General features: G+C 44.6%; 2 protein-coding genes across 3 annotated transcripts in view; one reads left to right on the top strand and one right to left on the bottom strand.

Annotated features, from left to right (window-relative positions):
• Positions 1-20,829, bottom strand: part of BABAM2 (BRISC and BRCA1 A complex member 2) — a 449,694-nt gene that overhangs the window by 410,349 nt on the left and 18,516 nt on the right. Inside the window, exons 1-2 of one of the 2 annotated variants that reach the window (XM_040992999.1) lie at positions 11,660-11,760; positions 8,357-8,508 (exon numbers count right to left, since the gene is read on the bottom strand). In XM_040992999.1, coding sequence (XP_040848933.1) covers positions 8,357-8,484 — 128 coding nt within the window. In that variant the 5' untranslated portion in view covers positions 8,485-8,508; positions 11,660-11,760. Of the gene's footprint in view, positions 1-8,356; positions 8,509-11,659; positions 11,761-20,829 lie in introns of those variants that run through there. The other variant, XM_040993000.1, reaches the window with a different exon arrangement.
• Positions 12,118-20,829, top strand: part of RBKS (ribokinase) — a 91,114-nt gene continuing 82,402 nt past the window's right edge. The window contains exon 1 of the mRNA XM_040993002.1: positions 12,118-12,236. Within this exon, the coding sequence (XP_040848936.1) occupies positions 12,148-12,236 (89 nt within the window). The 5' untranslated portion in view covers positions 12,118-12,147. The remainder of the gene's footprint in view (positions 12,237-20,829) is intronic.

Below are 20,829 nucleotides of genomic sequence, written 5' to 3'. Positions count from 1 at the left end.
TAGAGCTGAATCAAGCACCATTTTGTTTAAGGAGGCAAAGGCTAGGGAAAGGATTGAACATGCACTGAGCTGGGAGTGAACTCATTTCTGGCTCAGTTACCTACAACAATATGGCATCCTACACATTCCACCCAAGATAGGAGAGGGTAGCCCTCAGGCCTGACGGTCAGCAGAGCAAAGACTCTAGCAGTGGCACGTCAAGCACCATTTTGTATGATGTGGCAAAAGCTTTAAGACTGCAGGGACAACAGTGAGCTGTGCATGCACTGAGTTAAGAGTGAACTTACTGAGCTCATGCATTGCACTAGTCCCACAGGAAAATAATACTGACTTTGGCATCATATGGATCAAAATAGTTCTGTGTGGCCCTCACCCCTAACAGTTAACAGGTTCTGGCAAGATCAGTACCAGCAAAAACCTAGCTATATAGTACTCTTGGTGTTTCCCTAATCCCAGGATCTGGCTCCAAATGGAAGTGGGAGAAAGGTTGTACAGACAATGGTGCGGTCTCAGCATGATATCACAGGAGGTGGAGACTGGTGAGCCAGGAGCTGGAGCTACAGAGACCATGGTGGAAATCTTAACATAAAAACCAAGACCTGGAACTTGCTGGAGTGGCACAAGTGACTGCAAACAAAGAGCTGTGTACCAACTGCAATAAGTAAAATTGAATTGTAAACCTGTGGGTGACACTGCTTAGAAACCTGCCCCAAAGAGAAGAATTTGTTAACCAGAAGTTCAACGACCAAAAGGAAAAGAAAAGACACAGGCACAATGAATATTGCTGAAGACTCCCCTGCAAAGCAGCAAAACCCTTTGCCATAGCAACAGCCGTTTGCTAAAATGACAGGACAAAATTATCACCCATATATATTAACCCTGAATGCAAACAGATTAAACTCATCAATCAAATGTCATAGATTAGTAGACTGAATTAAAAAAACAAAACCCATCTATGTGTTGCCTACAGGAGACATACCTCACCAACAAGGATCAGCGGAAACTATATCTCATGGATTTTGAATTTTTTTGGTAAGTTTCACCTCTTTAAAATACTTTCTCATTAAATTCTTTAATGACTCATAGATCATACAATAGCATCATTTTCTTCAAGAGGGTTCTTGATTTTCTTTTTCATTTCTTCAGCGACACATTAGTCATTCAGTAGCACGTTGTTTAACTTCATGGCGTTTTTAATTTCTTCTTCCTGTTATTTTGTTTTGTGGCTTTTCATTTAAGAGGATGTATAGTAACAGTGTAAAGCAAACTATCATATCCAGTAGCATGTTATTTAATTTCATGGCATTGTAAATTTGTTTTACTTCCTGTTGTTGATTTTGTATTGTGGCTTTTCATTTAAGAGGATGTATAGTGACTGTGAAATGGGGACTATCATATCCAGATGTGAAGATACAATGCAGTATGCATCTCTATTTCCAGACAGAGACGGACTCCCAGTGAAATTGTTTAGTATATCTTGACAACAGGATGCTGGACTGTCTGGCATTGTCCATGCCCACAATGATGGACATATGACTGTTTATGAAGAACTCTACCATAGTAAAATTACAGGGGAACTCAGTGAGGGGGGAGGGACCTGAGAGGGGGTAAGGAAAATCTCAGGGCCTATGGAACTGTATCATAAAATAATAACAAGAAGAACAAGTAGTAGTAAAATTTTAAAAAAATTAAACCCTTGCTTTGATTGGGTTCTTGTCCATGTATTACCTCTGTGAGCCACCTCTAGATACTCAGACCACATCTCTTCAAGTACAGGGACAAATGTGGATGCAAATAACAAGGCTTGCTTTTGTAATCTCTAAAATGCACTTTCCTCACTTCACCCACTCCATATGTATACTGTGCTCCGGGGGAAGCACGCTCCTTTGGGTTAACAGAAATTAGAAATGTGGATTCGAGCCCTCATAACTGAGTGATGTAAATCTAAATGAAAAAGGAAATGCTAAAAGTGACACACCAAAAGAGAAACCATTCTTTTCCCTAAGTCTGCCCCACTGTTTTGCTGTGGAAACTTAAGGAATTCACACTTTCCCTGACAGAAGGATTGAAGGAAGGATTGTTAATCAGCTTTAAAGAACTTTTCACGAATCTTTCCCGACAAGTACTATGTAAAAGACATCAATAATACTCTGAATTAACAAGGCTTTTCACATCGTTTTAAGCAAAACAACTTTGTTAATACCAACAGAGGTACTGTTATTTCTCATTTAAAGCTACAGAAAGTAAATTCCATGAATAGTAAAGGTCATTAATGCCACCTCAAGTATTTTTCTGGCAGAGTTAGCCAGGTGGAGAATCTTTTCCTGTCAAGGGCCACTTGGATATTTATAACATCATTCACAGGCTATACAAAATCACCAACTTAAAAATTAGCGAGCCTTGGAGTGCCTGAATTTCAAGTCCCATTTGCAATGTCCTCGGCAGGGTCAGCCCAGCAGACCTCAGGAGCCATTTATGGCCAACAGGCCAGATGTTTCCCACCCCAGCCAGAGACAGCCAGGAGTAAGAGATTAATTCAACATTATCAGATCCACAATTTGTACTTAAACATTCAATTAAACTTTCAGGTATTTCAAAGTACCCCCACAGGGAAATGCAAAAGAGAAAGCAAAGTGACCTGGCATTGATAAAAACCCACTGGTCTCTCAGGATATTGACACAACGAATGAGAAGTTCAACTTCACATCATCTTACAAAACCGAGCCCCCAGTACACAGGCCATCAGCACCCAATTAGCTCTACAATGACTCTGAAAAGAATGTTTATGACAAGCTGAAGAGCAAAGCATATGTCCTTTGTGTCACTGTCCTATCCATGAGGGTCAGTAAACATTCCTGGTTCACAAGTTGTCAGTTTACTTCAATGACAGTTTTACTGAGATGTAATGCACATACCATAAAACTCACCCTAAAGTACACAATTCATTTCACTGTTTATGCAAGCAACACCACTACCTACTTTTAGAACATTTTTTTAAAGATTTATTTATTTATTGGAAATTCAGATATACAGAGAGGAGAGACAGAGAGGAAGATCTTCCGTCCGATGATTCATTCCCCAAGTGACCGCAACAGCCGATGCTATGCCGATCCAAAGCCAGGATCCAGGAACTTCTTCCGGGTATCCCACATGGGTGCAGGGTCCAAAAGTATTGGGCCGTCCTCGACTGCTTTCCCAGGACACAAGCAGGGAGCTGGATGGGAAGTGGAGCTGCCGGGATTAGAACCGGCGGCCATATGGGATCCCGGCGTGTTCAAGGCGAGGACTTTAGCTGCTAGGCCACGCCGCCGGGCCCTACTTTTAGAACATTTTTGCATAAAAAAAGAGATATCCCATACATGCCATCAGGTACTTTTCATCCCCCAAGCCCGTGGCAACCACTAATTTACTTTGTCCCTATGGACTACATATTTCATAAATGGAATCATACAGTATGTAACCTTTTCCCATAAGTTTCTCTCACTTAACATAAATGGATAAACTTTATCCATTCTGTAGCATAAATAAGTACTTCAGTCTTTCACAGGGTAGGATAATATTTGATATTTTTGATACATTGTGTTTGTAAACTTACTTGTCAGCTAATGGGTATTTGGGTGTTTTCATAGGATTTTTGATGTGGTAAAATTTTAATCATTTCATATGCTAACTTAAGAAATTGAGACCCAGTGATTCAATGAGAACCATCTCTGGTTACAAAGACGTAAGAATCATACACTTAAAATGACGAAGAAAAAGATCCCTGGTATACGTGAGTCTAACAGTACAATGCAAGATTGGCCAAGACAGAATCTAGTGAAAATCAGGTAGATTAGGAAAAATGTCACTGAGTCAAAGAGTTTAAGATCAACAGTTTGAAATTTTTTTAAAAAAAGAAAGAAATGAGAACAATGCAGAAAGAAAAACTTAAAATCAAAGAAAGAAACATGGAAAGTACGGCAAAAGCTCCCACTTACACGTGGGAGCACTTCACAAGCTGCTTGACTAAATGGCACAAAATTTTAATTCCATGAAAGGAAAAAGCTTCAATTCCCAATCCCTGGCTATTTCCAGAATGACACGTTATTCATAAATCCCCTAATGTGTACTGTTAATTTTTACATTCAAAGTAACATAACAAAAAAGAATATTAAAGCCTTCCTATCAACTCTACAGGAATTCTTTCCACCACATTATTTTTCTTCAACAAGAACAAAGACAGCTGAACACCGGCAAAATGACTAACAGTAAATGCTCCATAAGATTTGATTAATGAAGTTGAAGACAATAACAGGTCTTTTAATGTTTATTTATTTGAAAGTCACAGGGTCAAAGGGAGAGGGAGGCAATCTTCCATCTGCTAGTTCACTTCCCAAATGTCGGCAACAGCACAAGCTGGAGCAAGCCAGTCAGGAGCAAGAAACTCCATCCGGCAAAATGACTAACGGTAAATGCTCCGTAAGTATTTGATTAATGAAGTTGAATGACATGAGTGACATGCGCCCAAGCACTTAGCTCATCACCTGCCACATTCCCAGGTGCACGAGCAGGAAGCTGGATCAGAAGTGAACCGGAAGAGACTAACAGGCACCACTCCAATAATGAATGCTAGCACAACAAGTGGCAACTCAACAATATTTGCCCCCAGTAGCAGATCTTTGTATCTCTTCCCAACTTAATCTTTCACTAAACATAAATTTAAACCCTTACATCCAAATCTATAGCCTTGTCAAAAAAAAAAAAAAAATAGCAGAACGTGAAAGGCAACAGATAGTCAACTAAACATTTCTAGGAAGAAAACATTCAGAAGCCGGCACCATGACTCAACAGGCTAATCCTCTACCTTCAAGTCCTGGATTCCATATGGGACTGGTTTTCTACTATCCAGTTCCCTGCTTATGGCCGGGGAAAGCAGCAGAGGATGGCTGAAACCCTTGGGACGATATATCCATGGGGGAGATTCAGAAGAAACTCCTAGTTCCTGGCTTCCAATCTCCTCAGCTCTGACCATTGTGGCAATTTGGGGAGTGAACCAGTAGGTGGAAGATCTTTCTACCTCTCCTTCTCTCTGTAAATCTGCCTTTTAAATAAAAATAAGTAACTTCTTAAAAAAAAAAGTCACTCTCCTTATACAAAAGTTGTGTAAAATTGAAATGTCAATGAAGTAATCACAGGATATGGCTAAGAACTTGCATTTTCTAATCATATCGGTCACTCAATACCACGTCAATTAACTCCATAAGTTTGTAAACCATTGTTGATGTTATGTTGCAGCTCTTAATGGGTCCGGACGATATTCTGCCAGCTCTGCCTTCAGACCAGAGAAGGTCTGCCCAAGAAACTGTCGAATTTATCTGGACAAAAAGATACTGGACACTATGCAAAGCACATGCTTGCAATGAAAGAATTATGGCTGGATTTGAATTGTAATACTGCAATAAGGTGGAGGAATCCACCATGAGGGGTGGGTACGGAAAGGGGTTGGGGGAATCCCAGAGCCTATGAAACTGCATGATAAAATCAAATGTAATAAAAAAAAAAGTCACCTGACACATATTCAAAAAACAGGGGCACCCAGTGTGGTAGCCTAGTGGCTAAAGTCCTTGCCTTGTACATGCCAGGATTCCACATGGGCGCCGATTCGTATCCCAGCGGCCCTGCTTCCCATCCAGCTCCCTGCTTATGGCCTAAGAAAGCAGTCCAAGATGGCCCAAGGCCTTGGGACTCTGAACCCAAGTGGGAAGACCTGGAAGAAAGTCCAGGTTCCTGGCTTCAGATCAGTTCATCTCCAGTTTTGCAGCCACTTGGGGAGTGAATCAGCATAAAGATCATCCTCTCTGTCTCTTCTCTATATATATCTGCCTTTCCAATAAAAATAAAACTTAAAAAAAAAAAAGTCAACTGGACCTGGTGCAGTAGCCTGAGAGTGAACTAGCAGACAGAAGATCTTATTCTCTGTCTCCCCTCCTCTCTGTAAATCTGCCTTTCCAATAAAAATAAATAAATCTTTTTTTAAAAAAAAAGTCAACTGGGCCTGGCGCAATGGAGCAGTGGTTAAGGTCCTTGCCTTGCACTCCCAGGATCCCATATGGGCGCCGGTTCTATACTGGCAGCCCCGCTTCCCATCCAGCTCCCTGCCTGTGGTCCGGGAAAGTGGTTGAGGACGGCCCAAAGCTTTGGGACCCTGCACCCGCGTGGGAGACCCAGAAGAGGCTCCTGGCTTCGGATCGGCATAGCATCGCCGTTGCGCTCACTTGGGGAGTGAATCATCGGACGGAAGATCTTCCTCTCTTTCTCTCCTCTCTGTATATCCGCCTTTCCAATAAAATAAATCTTTAAAAAAAGTCAACTGACACATCTCCCAACAACAAAGGCTAGAACAACTGAATGAGAAAATAAATGACAATTGGATGCTCCTTGACTTAGCGCTGGGGTAACATTCCCACACACAAAATCATTAAGTCAGAAAGACACGTAACATAAGGAAGCCCCTGCATAGCACACCTTCACAACATTCTAGAGTGCAGAGCACCATCTCGCCTTCTGCAGCCCGGAACCAGCTGGCAGCTGGGGTACCCGATGCTGTTCATACCGGCAGAGTGTCTGCCTCCCATCACTGGCCACAAGTTCCAAACTCCAGCCGTAAAGTAAAAATCATTCCTACAGAGTGCTTTAATTATTCTTGTACCATCATAATGTCAGAAAATCCCACAGTAAACCAAAGACTGTATCTGAAATATAATACTTAAAATTCCATACTGACATAAATAATTGGACAAAAACTAATTGGAGGATAAAGGACAGTGCTTCCTTGCTGGAGGACTCAAATTCATACACATAGGAGGCCTGAGGGAAATGGAAGAGCACTCTTACACAAACACCTGAGTAATAATTACCGTGGGCAAGAACCGGCAGTTCATGCTCCAGATGGTGGACAAAAGTCTGGTTTAAAAAAAAAAAAAAGCAGGATCTCTGCATAACCGCGAAGCACCATTCTGCAAGACTCTCACTGAGCACAAAGGAAAAGTCAGCTAACTTCACAGTGAAGATACCTATCTGAGAGATCAAAGGTAACAAACACTAAAGATGGGATAGGTATTGTGGCCTAGTAGCTGCCTGTGACAATGCTTGCATCCCACGCATCCAGGTTGCTGTGTTTCTGATCCAGCTCACTGCTAACGTGCTTTGGAAGCAGTGTAACACGGCCCGAGTGCTTAGGCCCCTGCACCCTCATGAGTGACCCGAATGAAGCTCCTGGCTTCTTCCTGGTCCAACCACAATTGTGGTTATTTGGGGAGTGAACCAGTGGTAGATTTCTTTCTATCTATCCCTCTCTTTCTGTAACTCTGCCTCTTAAATAAATCTTGAAAACAAAACAACAACAACAACAAAAAAAACCAACAAACAATAAAGACCAGGGGCCATCACACTCCTTTTTCTGATGCACTGAGAAAGCTACAACAATATATCTGCAGTGTTCTGAGGGAAAAATACATTTTCACTCAAATGAAAAGCAAATACAAGCTTGAGAAGAATTCAAAAGTTTTGTGGAAAATGGAATTAAGAAGTGAGTTTGCTTTTCCAAAAACTTTCAGAAGAACCCTGGAATTAGGACAAACTCACAGTGACATTTTAAAAAGTTTGCATCCAGTTCTCTGCACAATTGTCCGGGTTCTGAGAGACAAAGACTGGGGGGCTGCACGGAGTGGGGAGCTGAGGAAACCTAAGCACAACTGGTATTCCAGTTTGGGCCAAGATCAAAAAATGGACGGGAATGGGGAAACTGACACTATTCAAATAGGGCCTCTAGAACAATGAACAATATTATATGTATTAATTTCCTGTAGTACTTTTCTAAGTTTTCTGTAACTCTAAATTTATTGGGGTTTTTTGACACAATATTTCCAGGTGTGACATCTTGCTGTTTGAACCCCATTGTGAAGAATGTGATTCATGTTGGCTAGTTATTACAATTTCTACAGCAAGAGATTATCAAATGCTGTCAAATTCAGAATCACCAAAGCTAGTTCTTATAACAAGAAGCCGGTGAATGAAAACCAGACTGGCTAAAACTCACATGGTACACAGTCCACAAACTATACCCACTTGCTACATGGTTTCAGGAGCCAGAAAAAAAAGGCATGAACTTGTGACCATAAAGCACTGGCCCACAACACAAACAAAATCACTTTAAACACAAAATATCAAGAGTTACATAAAACCAACTTAACGTGAAGAGATCATGACTTGACGAATTTCATGGTATTTGATTTTTATGAATCTTGTTAGGACAGTTTATCATTAGGGAAAGGCTGACTGGTGCTGAAAAATTCACAGAATTAGCTCTCATACATACCCAGATTTCAAGTCAGTTATCCTCAAACAGTTTGTAGCATCCAATCCCACTTTTCCATTCCGTACCACACTGGATATGAATGGGGAGAGCATTGGAGAAATACGGTTCAAGGCCACTTCTGGGGACATTTCAACTCAGCTTGCCAATCACCACTGAAAATAAAGGGGAAAAAAATTGGTCCTCAGAGTTTACAAAGGAACCAGGTATAGCAACCTCCCACAGACTGCACAGCACTCAGCATTTTCCATCACTTTCCCTCCGCAGAGCAACTACTCTCAATGAATCTCCAGGAGGACCAACTCCCAGTGCTCTGCCATTGGTACAGGGACTATACCACTGATCTGGAACAAAAGAAACCTTTACAATACAAATATCTCCTTTCCAACGCTCATTTCCTTACTGTCACCCCACTGGAATCAACTGGCTTACCCAACCCTCTTCCATAACACACACACACACACTCCACTGGGAATCCTCTATATTCCCACAAAAGGTAGGAATTTGACTAATAATTCCATCTGAAACTCTAGGACAAGTGTAATTATTTGTAATCATTATTTACTAGGAATTAGGTATGGCTGATAAACGTCCCTTGAAAACTGACCCCTACAATGTATTCAACTATCTGCCTATGTGCTTCTCTCCCTCTGCAAGAATTTTATCTTGCTCGCTAGTATTTACCAAAAGTATCTACTACATACTAAGCATTCAATACACACTTTTAAAAAATGACTGGATAAAGGGACAAAAGCTAGAGAAATATTTAAGTAGGGAGAGAAGATAAAATCTCTCAAATAATCTGGTAAAGGGAACAGATATGGAACAATTTGAAAAACAAATACAGCAAATTCTACTGAATGAAGTAACAAAAACATACACCCATTCAGATATTAAGCAACACACAGTAAAGGAATCCGTACACATAAAAATACAGAAGTAAAACTAACAAATCATATCTCAATTACATGGAAATTTGGGGGGCTAAGTGAAGGAGCACATGAATTCCTCTGAATAGATTTCTGAATGAAAGCCTCTACTTTCAGAGGTGAATAAGTCAATTCAAACGAACATTTTCTTCCTCAATCTGAAAGGCTAATCCCACATCAAAAGCAAAGTAATTTCCAGCAAATTACAAGTAACTGATGTTCTGGGTCTAGTTTGCACATATTAAAATACACTTTGCAAGTTCCTGCTAAAACAAATGTAAAAACTAGACCTGGTTTGAATTTCTGTTTTCTGGGAGTAACAAAGGATTGAAGTCAGCACTCAAAAAGGAGTAAAACTGCGACCCTATAAAGTGATGACACCCAGGAAGTACCTGAGGCAGAAAAAGCTTTCTACTTTATTTTTCAGGAAATATCAAACAAGCTCAACTTCCAATACCTTAACACATCTTTTCTCATCACCATTCTAAAGCATCATCTCAAGGAGCCAACATCAAGTGCACTCTGCCATAAATCATCAAAGTCACATTTTGTAACACTTCCTCAATTATAAAGAGCTTCCACACACATTGCGGTTGATATTCACAACGAGGGTATAAAGCAAGTGCTTTAATTCACATCTTGCTGATGATATAGGTAACTGTTATACCTTGTCTTTGAGCAGTATACTAACCCATGTTCCCATTTTGAAACCTATTTTTTTCTTCTATTCTGCAACATTTCCACTCTCATGTCTACGTGCTGATGTCACAGTTCTTGAGGTGATGCTTATCTAGACCACAAGCAAAAAACACAAAAATATCCATCTTGGAAAAAACAAAAGATCTCATCTACATGACCAAATTATTCTTCTAGGGTTTTTTCCCCCCCTTAGTCCTTTTATTTTGACCTCTCATTTCCACAAAAAAAGGAAACAGAAATACATTCTGAACATCTACTTATTAATGGCACTATATTTACCACTCAACTGTTCATTTCCCACCCCAATAACCCAGATCCCTGGTTAATGTTATCATTCTAAATTGACAGGTAAGAAAACTGCAGCTGAGCAACACAGAATAATATTCAAAGCCACAAGCCAACAGCATCAGAAACCACGTCCACTGTACCCATCTTCCTACCAAATACACCTGACAACTGCAAGCACCAAACAGAAAAGCATCCAAATGATTTAAAAGAGATTGTAAAATATAAACAGACAAGGCATGAATTCAAATGAACGAGGGCTTCCCAACTAGACACAAACTAGACCGGCTGTCGGCCTTCTGTGGCACCCACCGAATAGTCAAGAGTACAGAAAGAAACCGTTCCACGAGACAATGGCCCTCTCCTATTCAGCCACTGACTTAGGTGTGGTTTGGGGGCCACAGCTAAAAGGAAGAATCTGTCTTGATTTCCAGAACAGCCATATGTGATGTTTCAGCAGTGCCAAGATTTCAGGACACATTCAAATGTTTGAACCACAGGGAAACGTGATTTTTTAAGAATAAAGCTACATCCACCCCCAAATCAGAGATCTCTGAATAACAAACAAGATGGCCTTTTGTTGTGATGAGCTGAGGACAGGGAGGCAGAGCACACTCCTTTTTTTTTTTTTAACACTAACACAAACCTCAAATAGGTTTCAAAAAAAATTATGGTGGTGACCAGGCTCCCTCGCACGCTCTTAGATTTGTATTTCCTAATGGTGATGTGTTGCTGAAGAAAATGTAAAAACGCGATTTTTATCACGTGTCCACTGCCCCAAGCGAGGAGCATGTAAGGTCAACTGATGGGCGGCTCGGGGACTACAAAGACGTCTAAAGCCCAATCCAGCCTCTCGCAATTAAGACAGGATGACAAACACGGAAACATGTGCCCCCGCTGACGTCATGGAACGGAAAGGGGTGGCGTCCTGCTGCGTCACGTCAACGTCACGCAGCGCACGAGGGAAGTTACACAAGGGACGCAATTTTTCCAGGGGACAACATTCAAAGAAAAACCTGCCAGCTCAGACCTAAAGAATGCCCACCCCTTGCTAGGAGTCGTCTATTATAAGGGGACATTTTCCGTCTCCCAAATTGTATGCTTTCCCTCATCGAACTAGAAAGCAGGGAGAGAGGAATTAATCCCGCGGGCTGAATCAGGGTCCAGGCGGGGGAGTTAGGCGAACTAGATATGAAGAAAGAGGAGGAAGCCTCTGGCCTGGGTGGCTCGTTCGTGAGGGGACCGGCACGACCGGGCTGAGGGGGATATCTGTGGAAGCGGGCCTTCTCAGGAGGAAGAGGGGGCGAGTCCGCTGGCCATATTTAAACCATGACTCAGCGCCACCTGTGCGACTCGGGATCCAACCTCCCCGCACCAGCCCCAGTCCAGGTACCTGGAACTTAACAGTCCGATGGGTAACCGGCGACTACGTGAGGTACAGGTTACCCGAGCGCGCCCCCGACCGACGCATCGACCTGCGCGCGCACCGCGGGCCGGATGCGTGCGCGCCCCTAGGACGTCCTGCCCCGCCCCCTCGGCGGCCCAGAAGCCGGGCGGCGTGCGCGTCCCCGCGCCGGTCGCTGCGGAAGGCGTCCCCGCCGTGCCTGAAAGTCCCGCCTCTGGCGTCAGTCTCTCGGGTTGGCGCGCGCCTCAGAGTCTCGCAGTAGCCGTCCAGAGGGGCCTCCGTACCGGGAAAGAGCGGGGAAAACATTTCCTTAGAGGATAGGGGTACAAATGGTGGGCAGGGTTAGGTCGGGCATCGGAGTGGGCAACCCGCCCCGGCCTGTGGGAGGCCCACGAGAGGGGCGTCAGGGGGCTGGAGCGGCGAGGCAGGGCGAAGGTCAGAGGGGAAAGATCAGTGTCCCCACTGCACCTTTAGCCATGGCGTCGTGTGGGGATCCCGGGCGTCAGTGTCAGGAGGAGGCGGCCGCGGTGGTAGTGGTGGGCTCGTGCATGACCGACCTGGTCAGGTTAGTGCGGGGGCTCGCGGGAGGGGGCGGACCGCGCTGTGGGCACTGCCGCTTCGGGGAATAGACTGGTAGCTGCGAGCTTCCGTGCCTTGCACGTGCGAGGGGCAGAGTTGGCGACCTTGAATGTCAGGGAGGAGGACGTGGAGGTCAGGTTCTAGATGGGCAGCTGCGCCCTCGGGCTCCCTAAGGCCGAGTCTGTTCCTCCGCAGGGTTGTTTGGGGGCTGGATGATGACTTGTCCACTGCACAGTGACCCAGGCCGCTGTTAATGCTGTGAGCTGGTGTAAAATACAAGAGGTGACAGGGCTGAGCCCTTGCCTCTCACCGTACTGGCCGCTGGCACTTCTGCAGTGTTTTTTTAAATATTTATTTTTTATTACAAAGTCAGATATACAGAGAGGAGGAGAGACTGAGAGGAAGATCTTCCATCTGATGATTCATTCCCCAAGTGACCACAATGGCCGGTGCTGTGCCAATCTTGGGTGCAGGGTCCCAAGGCTCTGGGCCGTCTTCGACTGCTTTCCCAGCCACAAGCAGGGAGCTGAATGGGAAGTGAAACAGCTGATTTTAGAACTGGCGCCCATATGGGATCCCAGTGCATTGAAGGCAAGGACTTCAGCTGCTAGGCCACCGCACCGGGCCCTCTGCAGTATTTTTATGGCAGCTTACTTTTCAGTAGTACAATGACTGTCTTATAGCAAGCCGTGGAAGTCCAAATAAAAACCCATAAACACTGTATAATCTTTAGTAAGCTATGGTTCTTTTTGTGCACCTTTTTTTTTAATAGTAAAAAAGTACTCATTAAAGGGAAAAAATCAGATATACCAAGCAAATCCTACCTATCCAGTAGTTTCTTTCATGTATTGGTGGACGGTCTCATCCATACTGCCTTTCCACATTAACAAATGGTGGCTGCAGGTGCAGTGCAGTCCGTTAAGCTGCTGCTTTTGCCGCCAGCCTGCTGTGTGAGTTCAGCTGCCTGCTTCTCCACCAGGGAGGATGACACAGGAACACGGGCTCCTGGCTTCCGCCTGCTCCGATCCCAGTTCTTCTGAAACAGGCAGATAGATGGAAGCTTGCTCTTGGTCATTCCACCCTTGAAACGGATGTGGTTAATACAGCAAGGGCTCATCTCTCGGAATCTGGCTTTGCCGTAGAGCCTAGAAATATCCATAAAGGTCTTGAGGGTCAAAGAGGGAAATCAAAAGTGACCAAATCCATCAAGAAACCACTTGTTCCTACTCAAAAAATAGTCCTGGAAGCTTTAGGATTATTTTTAGTCCTGTTTTATCTGACCTGCTTAAAAATGTTTATGTGACCAACTTTCCAAGGCTAGAGAGGCTGTGAGGGGCAGGCCTGGGGTGGGAGGGCGCCGGAGAACATCTCTGCAGGCTCTGGAGGCGCTGCGGGGCAAGCATAAGCCCCCAGGTGGACCCCTCTCCCAGCGGGAGCACCACATCCAGCCCCACCGGGACTTTCCGGAAGAAGCCAGGGCAGGAGTCAGCACACCTTTCCCTTAAGCATTGACTAAAATGTTGGATGGTTTAGGCTTTACATGGTCAGGATCACATCCTTTTTTTAAACAATCTTCAAAATGTAAAAGTCCTTGTCATCACCCAGGTCTTGGGGGGCGGGGGAGAAGTGCTTATTATGCACAGGTTACAGGTTTTAAAGGGTAAGGAAGGGGAGGGCAGACCTCACACCCTCTAAAGATGTTGCAATTGGCTGTAGGACAGGTCTGTTTCCCTAGATCTTCCGGTCATTTCAGAGGTCATGTTCCAGATGTACTCCCATTAACCTTGCAGCCATGTTGGAGGTCACACTCCATGTGTAGTCCTGGAAGCTGTGCTTCAAGCCATGGGGAAGGTTTGGCTTAAGCCACACCTTCCAGGCTACTGGGCAGGGGTCGCCCACAAGGGTTGGGGGACCAGGTTCCAGAAGCTTCAACCCCACTGACAGTGGCAGCCAGCGAAGTGGAACCTACCTAACCAGTAAGCTTCCTTGGCTTGTGATAAGCGGAGAAACCTTCAAGTGACCGCCAGTAAGGGGCCGCTTCTATAGGCCGGGTGGTTCCTGTGATTCACGGAGCAGCTGGAGTGTCAGCAAGAGCAGGAACTGGAAGAAGACTCCTTGCTGGTTTTTTTTTCCTCCAGTGGTCCCTCATTCCTTAGTCTCCATGTCCTTCTCAAAGCCGTGGCGGGGCCTGCCGTGCTGTGGTTGGGGGAAGGCTCTCTCTCAGGCAGCACCTGCCTCCTCCCACCCCTGTCCACAGCTGTTGTAGTGGCCTCCCCTGCATGCCTGTGGCCACTAGCACCACCTCCCTGTCCATGCTTCTTGTTTCCTGGGTGTTGAGCGTGGGGCATTTCAGGCATGGGGGGACCTGATAAACAAACAGGACAGGCAAAATACAAGTAAGATTTTAACAGTGAATGCTGTCATGAGACTTTAGTAGAAGCCACCACGCCTAGTCATGGAATATCAAAAAAATTCAAAAGAAAAAGTGGCAAACTGGAAGGAATCAAAGTTCTCATATCTCTGTTTAAGTCTAGAACATGGTTTTCAACACTCTTATATAAAGGACTCATACACATTGGCCTGTTACATCTACTGACCACTCAATATGACAGTCCAAATTGAGAGAATACCGATTGCCAAAAGGAAATGCATAGTGTGGTTCAAAAACTGTAGCGATGCAGTCAGAGAGCAGAGAGCTGAATTAAAAGTTAGGGTCGGGCCTGGCGGCGTGGCCTAGTGGCTAAAGTCCTCGCCTTGAATACACCGGGATCCCATATGGGCGCCAGTTCTAATCCCAGCTGCTCCACTTCCATCCAATTCCCTGTGTAGCCTGGGAAAGCAGTGGAGGACGGCCCAAAGCCTTGGGATCCTGCACCTGTGTGGGAGACCTGGAGGGAGTTCCTGGCTCCTGGCTTTGGATCAGCACCGCACTGGCCATTGCGGTCACTTGGGGAGTGAATTCCGGATGGAAGATCTTCCTTTCTGTCTCTCTTCCTCTCTGTATATCTGACTTTGCAATAAACATAAATAAATCTTTAAAAAAAGGTAGGGTCACCCCATCACAATCATGTGTTATTGATGAGCCAGTACTTCTTGAATTGCTTTCTCCCTAGAATGGTGGTAGTGACAACATCTACCCTAAGCCATTGTAAAAAGATATTGTTAAGCTCAAACAATATAATCAGTTCTTGACTGTTCATGTTGATAGGAATGTGAAAGAAGCATGCTCACCAACAAAACAAAAATAGTAGATAAATTAGAATTTAATAATTGATTCCAGAATACATTATTTTTAACGCTGATTTATCCTTCTAATTATATTTTGCTTAGAATAAAATTAAAATTGAGCTTTATTTCTTTAAATTACACCAGCAGATGGCAGGAAAATGTAGCCCAGATAATTATAATGTGACAGAAGTCATTTTGGAATTAAAAATTTACTATAATTAATTGGCAAGCTAGAAAATATGTAACACTGGTTTTGTAGGTGTTTGTCACAACCATTTTTGTTATTAAATATATTCATACTTTTCTTATTTTTCATTGAATTTGTTATGCATCAAAACTGTCACAGATATTTTCACCTCACCAGTCCCCTTTCTATCTGTGTGCTGAATTTCCCATAGTCCAGCACCCTCACCTTTTTGCCATTTGAAGATTGTCCAATCCCCGCTTCCTAAATTTCCTAAGTGAACCCAACATTTTGTCTCCTCTCTTTCAGATTATAGTTCCAAAACTGACTCATTCCATACTTGCCTAGCCAAGCCTCTAATTTCTGTTTTGCAGTATTTATTCTAAAATGATTTTTGACGTTAAGTGATACTTATTTTAACTATACTTTTAATATTTTGAGCTATCTGCCTCTCCTTGTGCCTTATATATGCACTGTTACTCTTCTCTGCCATAGTAGAAGACAAAAACGACGTACCCCTTTTGGTTCCCATTGCTCTGGCCACGTTCCTGTGCCAAGGCTGTAGGTATTCTCGTCCCCTCACCACCATTCCTGCTGAAAAATTTAGTAATAACTAGTTCACTTTTTTCTTGGGCGACAGTACTTCTGCTCTGTTCTCCCCCTGTGTATTATGAGATCTGCCATTTGAAAGGCAGAGACAGAGATATGCTATCTACTAATTCATTCTTCAAATGCTCCCAACAGTGAGGACTGGGCCAGGCCAAAGCCAGGAGCGGTGAGCTCAGTGTAGGTCTCTCACATGGAGGTCAGGGACTCTATTAATTGAGCCATCACCGCTGCCTCCCAGAATGCACATGAGCAGGAAGTGGAATCAGGAGCAGAACTGGGACTCAACCCCAGGCACCCTAGCATGGGACAGGTACCTCATAATGTGTCTTAATCTGCCAAATGCCCACACTGCAACTGTGTATATGTTGGTAAGATGATTCAAAAATGTTTCCTTCTGACCAAGCTGGCGTAACTAGTATCATATTTGCCCTCCCACTATACACAGCTAGGAAAGTGGATACAACATAGCAGTGTTAAACAGAGGAGAAAGGAAACAACCAAGGTCAGTCCTGGAGGCTGATGCCTAACTCCAGCAAGGAGAGGAGAGACTGGTGGGACACAGGGCAAGAATCAGTGAGTTGAAGAAATAGCTTATAGCTTAGAGACAAGGAAACTAGAATTTGTGGCAAAGTATATTGGAAAAGAAGGAGCCAGTCCGGGAGAGCTGCAGACGTTTGCATAATAGTCCCCTTGAGTCTGTTGCTCAATACTAAATGGGCATGCATAGAATTGCACAAAGCCAGACAAGGATGGGAGGGCTGAAAGCCTAACATTTCCCAGAACTTACACAGGCATGGGAAGTATCAACATCTGTTCAGCCAAAGACATTGTTGAACCTTTGGAACATTAAGTAGAGATCAAGAAGGACCACGGCTTAATAAGATGGGTGCACTTAGCCTCCTGTAAAATCTGGCAACTGGCATTGTGGCACAGTGGGTTAAGCCACTTCCTACAACGTTGTTTCCTGACTCTCCATTTCCAATCCCAGTGCCCTGCTAATTCACCTGGGGGGAAAAAAAAGCAGAAAATGGCTTAGACCCTTGGGCCCCTGCCACCCACATGGGCAACCAAGACTCACTCTATCCATTTGGCTGACTCTGTCCCTGGCTATTACACCATTTCAGGAATGAGCTAGCAAATCAAAGCTTGTTCTCGCTCTCTCTCTTACTCTTTCTCCCTCTCCCTTTCATTCTTCTCTTCTTCCTCTTTCTTTCCTCTCTTCTTTCTCTGTAGCAGCCTTTCAAATAAATAAGTAAATCTTAAAAAAAAAAAAAAAAAAAAAGCTACTCTCAACCCACTATAACAGATCTCAAAAATAATCAGCCATTTTAGAGCACCAGTTTGAGTCCCAGCTTCTCCACTTCCAGTCCAGCTTCCTGCTAATGCAATTGGAAAAGCAGTGGAAGATGGCCCCAGTCCTTGGGGCCCCTGCCACTCACACAGGAAATGGCTGGAGTTCCAGGCTTTTGCCTTGAGGATGGCCCTGCCCTGTCCATTGGAGCCATTTGTGTAGTAAACTAGCAATTGGAAGATCTCTTTCTCTGACTCTCCTCTCTGTGGCACTGTTTTTCAAATAAATAAGAATCTTGAAAAAAGAAAGGCACTTAAGAGATGAAGCTGACCCACAAAGCACTTAACTGCTGAAAAGACACAACACAAGGAAGATACTCCACAACGTGCCACTCACAGTGTGTCTGAATTGAAAGTCACTAATTTAGAGTAAGGAATCACCAAAGGAAAAAAAAAAAGGTGATCCATAACCAAAATGGTGAAAATAGTCAATTAAGACAGGCATAGAAATATCAGGAATGTGAAATTAAAATATAGGAACTTTAGAGGAGCCATTATGAGTATACTCAATGGGGGCCACAGGAATCATGGCATAGCAGGTTAAGCCACTTCTTGGAACACAGGATCCCATGTGAGAGTGGCAGCTCAAGGCTTGGCTGTCTACTTTGGATCCAGCTCCCTACTGCTGCACCTAAAAATGAGGTGGAGGATAGCCTAAGTGCTTGAGCCCCTACCACACACACGGCAGACCTGGATGGAGTTGTTAGCTCTGGCATCAGCCTGGTCCAGCCCTGGCTGTGGTACCCATGTGGGAAGTGAACCAGTGAATAGAAACATATCTCTGTATTTATCACTTTCTCTGTTGCTTTGCCTTTCAAATAAATAAATCTCTTATTTTAAAAAAATGCTGTCTCTCATCCAGCAGCCAATTTTTAATATTTAATGTTCTCTGCATAGTTGAGAAGGATGTATGCCCATGTGAGCCACTGATTAGGGTGGGCAAAGTTGAGATGTGGAGGAAGGAAGATAGGACAAATTTTTTTTTCCTTCCCTCCTATATCTAAAAGAGAAGTGGAGGGGGCCATAACTTGCTGCCAAACTATAACAGCACCTGGGGATAGGGGAGGGTCATTTGATGTTATCTTAGAGACCCCAATATGAGGTAGAATGTTCTGAAGCTGTTACTTGAGTAATTTTAATAGTTCTGAGATATTGTTGGTTTCGTTGCTCCAGGGGTGAGAAACCCTTTCCTAGGTCTATCAATTGACAAACCACCTTAGTGCATCCACAGACCTAGATACTTGCTGCAAAGCTCAGCCCAGAGAGCTGTCCAACCTGTTCTGCTCACTGTCCCCTGACAAGGCACTTGATGTCCACTGCTGGCCTAGGTAAGCTAGCTGTCATGCCCCTTATGTGCATCTGGGCATACTGTCCACTGCACAGACATCAGCACCTGAGGAGGCCCAATCCTGAAACATGCACTCCAAGTTCAGTTTACACATGGTATGATTTTCCCTGTGGCTAGAGTTTGAATCCAGCAGTCTAGATGGGGAGTCCCCCAAGAGACCTCCCCTCGGGTGGCCTCAGAACTGACTCTTGTGTGTGCCAGCTAGTGCAAAGTACAGTTCAACCCTGCAACACATCAGCCTACACACATACCAGTGAATGCAGTTGCCTGATCATTTCTGCCTCCAGCCCCATCTCCCATACAGACCTACCAGTGCTGCAGCTTAGCCCAACCCAAGCTACCACAAACTTAGCCCTTACACACACCAGCGGGAACTGCAGCCTGGTTGGGGTAAACCCCAATAACTGACACCTGTGTGTGCCAGCATGTGCAACAGTCCAGTCCACCTCATCTCACATCCCAGCTGGCTCTCATGCACATCCATGGGTGCTATGGCTTAGCTCAGCCCAACCCACCCACAGATCCAGCGCCCACAAATGTCAACAGGTGCTGTTTCCTTATTCCTAGCTTGGTCCACCTCCTGCCCTGGCTCTCATGCTCACCAGCAGGAGCAGCAGCCCAGCGAAGGAGCCTAGTCCAGTCAGCCCACTCCCAGACCTAGCCCACAAGTATGCCAAATGATGCTACAAATCACCAGTGGGAACCTCAGCATAACAGCAAAGTCCCCTTAGTTCCTCTTTTGGGCCTACTTCCAGCACAGATCTTGCACAGGTCACTGGTGCTCTGACTTAGCCTGGCATGGGCCACCCCCAGTCTCAACATTAGCCAAAAGATGGTGCAGCCTGACCTGGACCAGACCATCCCCAATCCTGACTCTTGCCAATGGGTGATGCAGTCTAGCCCTGCCCAGCTTGCCTGCATCCTTGGCTCTCATGTGAATCAATGGGTGAAATAGCCTGGTTCTCTCACATGTTGATTAGTGTCACGGCCCAGCTTTGCATAGCCTGTCTCCTTCCCTGACACTCACTGCCAGATACTGTGACCCAGCCCTCCCAGGCAGGCCTCCCAGCCTTAGCTTTCGTGTGTGCCAGTAGGTGTGCAGTGCCACCTAGCCCAGCCCAGGTCTTCCACGTGGGTGAGTGCATTGGTGTGATCCAGACATGCCCTCCAGGTTCCCCTCTCTTGAACCATCCAGTCTCAGTTCCCTCATTTACCTGCTGATGTGTTGAAGCCCACAGAAGTCATTCCCCCCTCTCAGCAGCACCCACTCTTACACAGAATCCCAAACCCTTTTCCCCAGGCAATCCACAGACCCCACACCCCACACTCCAGCTTGGGCCCCAGGATCATCTTGCAGCGAGGCCCAACGGCCTTCTCAAATATATCTTAAAAAAAAAAAATAGACAACCATGCTGACATTGGTATACTTAACACAAAATTGGGATTAACCGGGCCCAGAATGCCAGCCAGCTATTGGCTGCTTTTCTCCCAACAGTATAATCGTGTTTCTTCTCAAAATAAATGAGTGAATACTTAACAAAACTTCCATCAAAAAATGGGTGTACCCTGCAATGTGACAAGGAAAACATTTCTGAGGAGGTGACATTGGAGCAGACCGTGTAAGGTACAAGTTTGCAGGAGGCCTTAGCGTTCTCCTCCTCACTGTGTCTCCCGTGGCCTGAGTGGTGATTCCCCACATAAATGAACGTTACATAATCAGAGGCTCGGGATGAGCTGCCAAGGGGCTGCCTCTGGCCAGGGTGTTGCCCACTCTGTAAATATGGGAGTAGTTCCATCTTGAAACAAAACAACATTTCAGCCACAGAGTATTTATCCAGGAAAAAATACAGCTTGAAAATC

This window comes from Ochotona curzoniae, unplaced genomic scaffold (genome assembly GCF_017591425.1).
Source record: "Ochotona curzoniae isolate NIBS_2020 unplaced genomic scaffold, NIBS_Ocur_1.0 contig_883, whole genome shotgun sequence".
Classification (NCBI taxonomy): Eukaryota; Metazoa; Chordata; class Mammalia; order Lagomorpha; family Ochotonidae; genus Ochotona; species Ochotona curzoniae.
Note: the sequence above shows the minus strand (reverse complement) of the source record. Positions and strands in the feature narration are given on the sequence as shown.